The sequence below is a fragment of the Opisthorchis viverrini genome, assembly GCF_000715545.1.
Source record: "Opisthorchis viverrini unplaced genomic scaffold opera_v5_16, whole genome shotgun sequence".
In the NCBI taxonomy this organism is placed as follows: Eukaryota; Metazoa; Platyhelminthes; class Trematoda; order Opisthorchiida; family Opisthorchiidae; genus Opisthorchis; species Opisthorchis viverrini.
In genome coordinates, this window is record NW_008751672.1 from 3,354,680 (window position 1) to 3,360,711 (window position 6,032).

The window sequence follows — 6,032 nt, forward strand, 5'->3', positions numbered from 1 at the left end:
CGGCTGGCTTGACCTGCCACAATATAAGGCGCATCATTGCATCCTCCGATATGTGACGTGACATGCCATCATACGGAACAGTCATAAACAGTGTTGAAGCGGCGGTTGCACGGCATTCTGCTACAGGTAAAACGGTAGCGGGTTCTGATTTGTCAAAATACCAACCAATTATAAGCAAGCTGCCGAGCTTGGCGACTCATGCAAAATAACTCTGGAAAATCTACTGAACCAGTAAAGATGTATCCATATCATTTCTTCTCGACAAGACAGGAATAATTCTACGAAAACAACATGCATGGCCCCCAGAATTAGAGGAAAACCGATACGATAGGAAGAAGTCAGGGAATAGTGCAACATAATCTTGTTCGTTTCTTTGGATATTACCGTGTCATAAAACGTGAATAATTGTCAACAATAATACAATGGAGCTTGTATCACAGCAACAGATATACTCGTATGATTATGGATATAGGTATGGGGTGAGGCAGCAGATTGCGTTCGAACAGGCTTTGTGTGCGCTTCTGCAGGTCAGGCATGGAAACAGCAAAACATTGTCGAATCTCGGTGGGGTCTTCGCGCATAAACTGAACGATATATGTGGAAGGTTGTACCGTATAAATAAATCTCAAAACATTCAACGTGTATGAGGGGAGAGTGGGGGGCTAGGTTTTTGTAGGAAGTATGCAGCACTTACGCTGGACCGGACGCAGCCGACTCAAAAGCAGGCTGCTCGGAAGGTGATGCAGGGAAGATCGGAGAGAAAATGAAGCGGTTGCTCGTACTACAGACACGTCCTGAGCAGACGATGATAGCGCAAAACTTGCAAAAAAGACTCCGATAACATTGGAAAAGAAAACACGTCTGGAAGCATTCCAGCGCATGAAGGCAAGAAAATATGTTATCATACAAGCGAACAATGTATTGTTCTTTTCTACAAAAAATGCAGCTTTATAAAGATCTGATATACTGTGAAGTTGTCAAAGGCGGTAATGCGCCAGGAAGGGATCGGAAACACATGGTACGACAGGTGGAATGCGTTCATTTGTTTTAAACACAAAACGTCCTTTTTCAAAATGTTGCGGAAGCACCCCCAAGAGGTTCACTCGGTTTACGACAAGTTCGTGTTGTGGGGAGAAGGAAGTTCGGGTCATTACCATCTTGGTTGACCGGTGAGTGACGGAGCAAACATAGAAGGATGATGTACAGGATCAAACCGACGGATTTTAGAATAATGCCTAGACCTAAAAAGGAAATGTTCGTAAAAGAAAGAGAGTTCAACGGAATGCATTTGCATGAATCGTTTGGCAACTATGTTAATAAAGTGTACACAATTCTATTAGGCACACCATTTCGATTTAGACAATTTAGGGTGTTCAGATTTCGAAAAAAACGTTGAGTGGTTTGGTCGCTCACTAAATGTGGTTGTACTTTTGTTTTCCATTGTAAAAAATTTTTGCTTTGGGTCTTGAGTGAGTGCGGCACACTATTCATGTCACTTCGTTGATCTGACGGACTGTCAACACCACGCTGAGCTCAATACGGGCGATGCTCTAAGCCATGATGTTTCAAGGTCACGATCAAGATCCAATTAACGATATGTTCTCTCCTTGGGAATGAAACAACAGTTCATTTGAGTCGATTAGACTGTGGAACAAGGAAACTTTTTTTACCCATGGGACATGGAAATGAGTATCCAATGTTCGAAAACCTCTATGACCGATTCCTTGGGCAAATCTTCCGACAAAACTAGGTGACTCACGCGGAGCCCGTCTGGTAAAGCGGAAAATGGATTGACGAGGACCACATCCAACTCAAGGAGTATCCCGAAATAAAAAAAGGGTATTGAAATTTGAAACTTCGCAAGGTTCTTCCCATCTAAAATAAGTGATGAGAAAGGCCTCCTGTTGACCACAATCCATATGCCACACAAAGTCAAATCTAGAGTCCTGAACTTGACATTCAGATGGTTTGACCCTTTATTAACATGACTTCAGGAAAGAATTCTTACTAGTCGAAATCACAAAGGAGTGCCTTGTGTGGTTTTAATGGATCGTTGCTGTTGAACGAGAAACGGGTTGGCTATAGCACACGAGAATACAACGGCCGACTTCTACAATGCGGTCAGTGTGCTACTGATCGGTGAAAGCATCCCAGAGAGCTACTGTATCAGAATGATAACGCTTTAGCCCAATTAAGGAAATCAAGGATTCTGTACAAGGCTGGCACAAAAAACAGCTCGTATAAGCCGAGGCGCGTCTGCAACGAACAAACTAAGGACAGCAATCCTGGATGTGTGGGGTGACTTGGAAACCAAACTACTCAGAAGCGCAGCGAAAATTCTGCCAAAAACGCTGTAGTGCCTTGATAAAAACTTATGGAAGTGCTATAACGTTAAGAATTACTGGAAGCGCGGTACTCCACAACGAACTAAATCAAATGGACCCAATCTATGCAGCTCCGCGAACCGAAATAAATGATGCAAACATGGTTGAGCATCAAACCAGTCTGGCAAAGGTCACTAATCAGAGAGCTGAAGTTCGAACGTGACCTCCTTCAGAAGCACCATTCAATCTCGCGCACATCGCTGCTCAACAAATACCTCCGCTTTGATTCACAACAATGCATATTTTGATTGGTGACGGCATGTAACAAAACTGCCAAGCTAAGCGAACAACTTGACCATCGGTTTTCAAAAATTCTGTGTAGAAAGTGAACAGGGATAGTAACACATCGATCCCGCCAATCTGAACTTACTGCCTTAGGTCAGCAAAGCACCAGTATGAGAAGGGGTTTCTCGATGTCCGTCCCGAAACATTTACGCAGCAGGAGTTTTCGATCGATTGAATCAGAGACACTACCGAAGTCCTGTGTTCTGAATTCTAAGACATTCAGAGGCAGGCTACCGCATCCTTAGCGGATCTACAGGTCCTGTGGGGAAATCTACTCACATCACTGGGGGCGCTCATTTAATAATGCCAAGCAGCAATTGCTCAATTACTTTGACAAAAATGCGAATTCAATCATGAGTAATTCTGATGTATCAATATCACCATCACCACCGTCACACTGTAGTGATTGGTGGTGAGATACAGTCTCTGCGCGACGGGATTACAAGCTATGGGTATTGGAGCTACTCCAGCAATACTCCATACGTCAACAACACAGGACAGATGGATGAACAAGTAGTCTCCCTTCATTAAACCTGTTATTGACAAAAATCCCCCAGTTGGGGTTGTGGAAAAAAAAATTTCATAAAAATACCAAGTACAGTGTCTTTCCTTGGGAGAGAACTTTCCGGTAAGGGGTCACTCTTGGAAAGTATAAAATAACGCCTCCTATTAGCGTGTGATTGTTCGAAAGGTGACCATACTCACTGCAAGTGGTGAAATACTGCCTTATACTGTACTGGTTTGAGTTGGGAAGATTACCGCAGCCAGCTGATCATTTCCAGACATCTCTCTGGGAATCGGTTTTCATAAAAACTTCCTCCTTGTAAACAACGGTACTCAGGCCTGTTAGGAAAAGTATACGCGATAAGTCGCAAATGAATTAACTAATGCAAATTGACAGGGGTCCTCAATCTGTTGACAACCGATCAACTCAGGTTGACTAAATGGTACACGAACGGTCACACATAGAGAGGCTAGGAAACGCTTAGCTATTCACCCATAAGCACCATAGGTCACCTTGTTGGTCACTTGGTGCACTAATACACGAGCGATCGTAATTGGCACTTGCTTCGTTAGCACATGTAATATGACTGCGCATCAGCCTACTGCGCAGCGGAACAATCATGAGAAACAGAGCCATGCGAGTAAGCCTATACGTCTGAATATTGTCCGATTTCCTCATGTGCCGGAGAAAGGTCAAAAAGGGACACAAAAAGTTCACATCCACTCCATGGCCAAGGCACCCCGTACACAAGCGCACAGGCGGCCATTAATGATCAACCGAGACAAAGGAACAACCGCNTCCCGAAATAAAAAAAGGGTATTGAAATTTGAAACTTCGCAAGGTTCTTCCCATCTAAAATAAGTGATGAGAAAGGCCTCCTGTTGACCACAATCCATATGCCACACAAAGTCAAATCTAGAGTCCTGAACTTGACATTCAGATGGTTTGACCCTTTATTAACATGACTTCAGGAAAGAATTCTTACTAGTCGAAATCACAAAGGAGTGCCTTGTGTGGTTTTAATGGATCGTTGCTGTTGAACGAGAAACGGGTTGGCTATAGCACACGAGAATACAACGGCCGACTTCTACAATGCGGTCAGTGTGCTACTGATCGGTGAAAGCATCCCAGAGAGCTACTGTATCAGAATGATAACGCTTTAGCCCAATTAAGGAAATCAAGGATTCTGTACAAGGCTGGCACAAAAAACAGCTCGTATAAGCCGAGGCGCGTCTGCAACGAACAAACTAAGGACAGCAATCCTGGATGTGTGGGGTGACTTGGAAACCAAACTACTCAGAAGCGCAGCGAAAATTCTGCCAAAAACGCTGTAGTGCCTTGATAAAAACTTATGGAAGTGCTATAACGTTAAGAATTACTGGAAGCGCGGTACTCCACAACGAACTAAATCAAATGGACCCAATCTATGCAGCTCCGCGAACCGAAATAAATGATGCAAACATGGTTGAGCATCAAACCAGTCTGGCAAAGGTCACTAATCAGAGAGCTGAAGTTCGAACGTGACCTCCTTCAGAAGCACCATTCAATCTCGCGCACATCGCTGCTCAACAAATACCTCCGCTTTGATTCACAACAATGCATATTTTGATTGGTGACGGCATGTAACAAAACTGCCAAGCTAAGCGAACAACTTGACCATCGGTTTTCAAAAATTCTGTGTAGAAAGTGAACAGGGATAGTAACACATCGATCCCGCCAATCTGAACTTACTGCCTTAGGTCAGCAAAGCACCAGTATGAGAAGGGGTTTCTCGATGTCCGTCCCGAAACATTTACGCAGCAGGAGTTTTCGATCGATTGAATCAGAGACACTACCGAAGTCCTGTGTTCTGAATTCTAAGACATTCAGAGGCAGGCTACCGCATCCTTAGCGGATCTACAGGTCCTGTGGGGAAATCTACTCACATCACTGGGGGCGCTCATTTAATAATGCCAAGCAGCAATTGCTCAATTACTTTGACAAAAATGCGAATTCAATCATGAGTAATTCTGATGTATCAATATCACCATCACCACCGTCACACTGTAGTGATTGGTGGTGAGATACAGTCTCTGCGCGACGGGATTACAAGCTATGGGTATTGGAGCTACTCCAGCAATACTCCATACGTCAACAACACAGGACAGATGGATGAACAAGTAGTCTCCCTTCATTAAACCTGTTATTGACAAAAATCCCCCAGTTGGGGTTGTGGAAAAAAAAATTTCATAAAAATACCAAGTACAGTGTCTTTCCTTGGGAGAGAACTTTCCGGTAAGGGGTCACTCTTGGAAAGTATAAAATAACGCCTCCTATTAGCGTGTGATTGTTCGAAAGGTGACCATACTCACTGCAAGTGGTGAAATACTGCCTTATACTGTACTGGTTTGAGTTGGGAAGATTACCGCAGCCAGCTGATCATTTCCAGACATCTCTCTGGGAATCGGTTTTCATAAAAACTTCCTCCTTGTAAACAACGGTACTCAGGCCTGTTAGGAAAAGTATACGCGATAAGTCGCAAATGAATTAACTAATGCAAATTGACAGGGGTCCTCAATCTGTTGACAACCGATCAACTCAGGTTGACTAAATGGTACACGAACGGTCACACATAGAGAGGCTAGGAAACGCTTAGCTATTCACCCATAAGCACCATAGGTCACCTTGTTGGTCACTTGGTGCACTAATACACGAGCGATCGTAATTGGCACTTGCTTCGTTAGCACATGTAATATGACTGCGCATCAGCCTACTGCGCAGCGGAACAATCATGAGAAACAGAGCCATGCGAGTAAGCCTATACGTCTGAATATTGTCCGATTTCCTCATGTGCCGGAGAAAGGTCAAAAAGGGACACA

The 6,032-nt window shown here is 43.9% G+C and overlaps 1 protein-coding gene across 1 annotated transcript in view; it reads right to left on the reverse strand.

Annotated features, from left to right (window-relative positions):
• Positions 1-363: 363 nt before the first annotated feature.
• Positions 364-6,032, reverse strand: part of T265_12812 (hypothetical protein) — a gene marked incomplete at both ends in the record, with an annotated part of 48,055 nt that continues 42,386 nt past the window's right edge. Inside the window, one exon of the mRNA XM_009165590.1 lies at positions 364-1,241. Within this exon, the coding sequence (XP_009163854.1) occupies positions 1,069-1,241 (173 nt within the window). The remainder of the gene's footprint in view (positions 1,242-6,032) is intronic.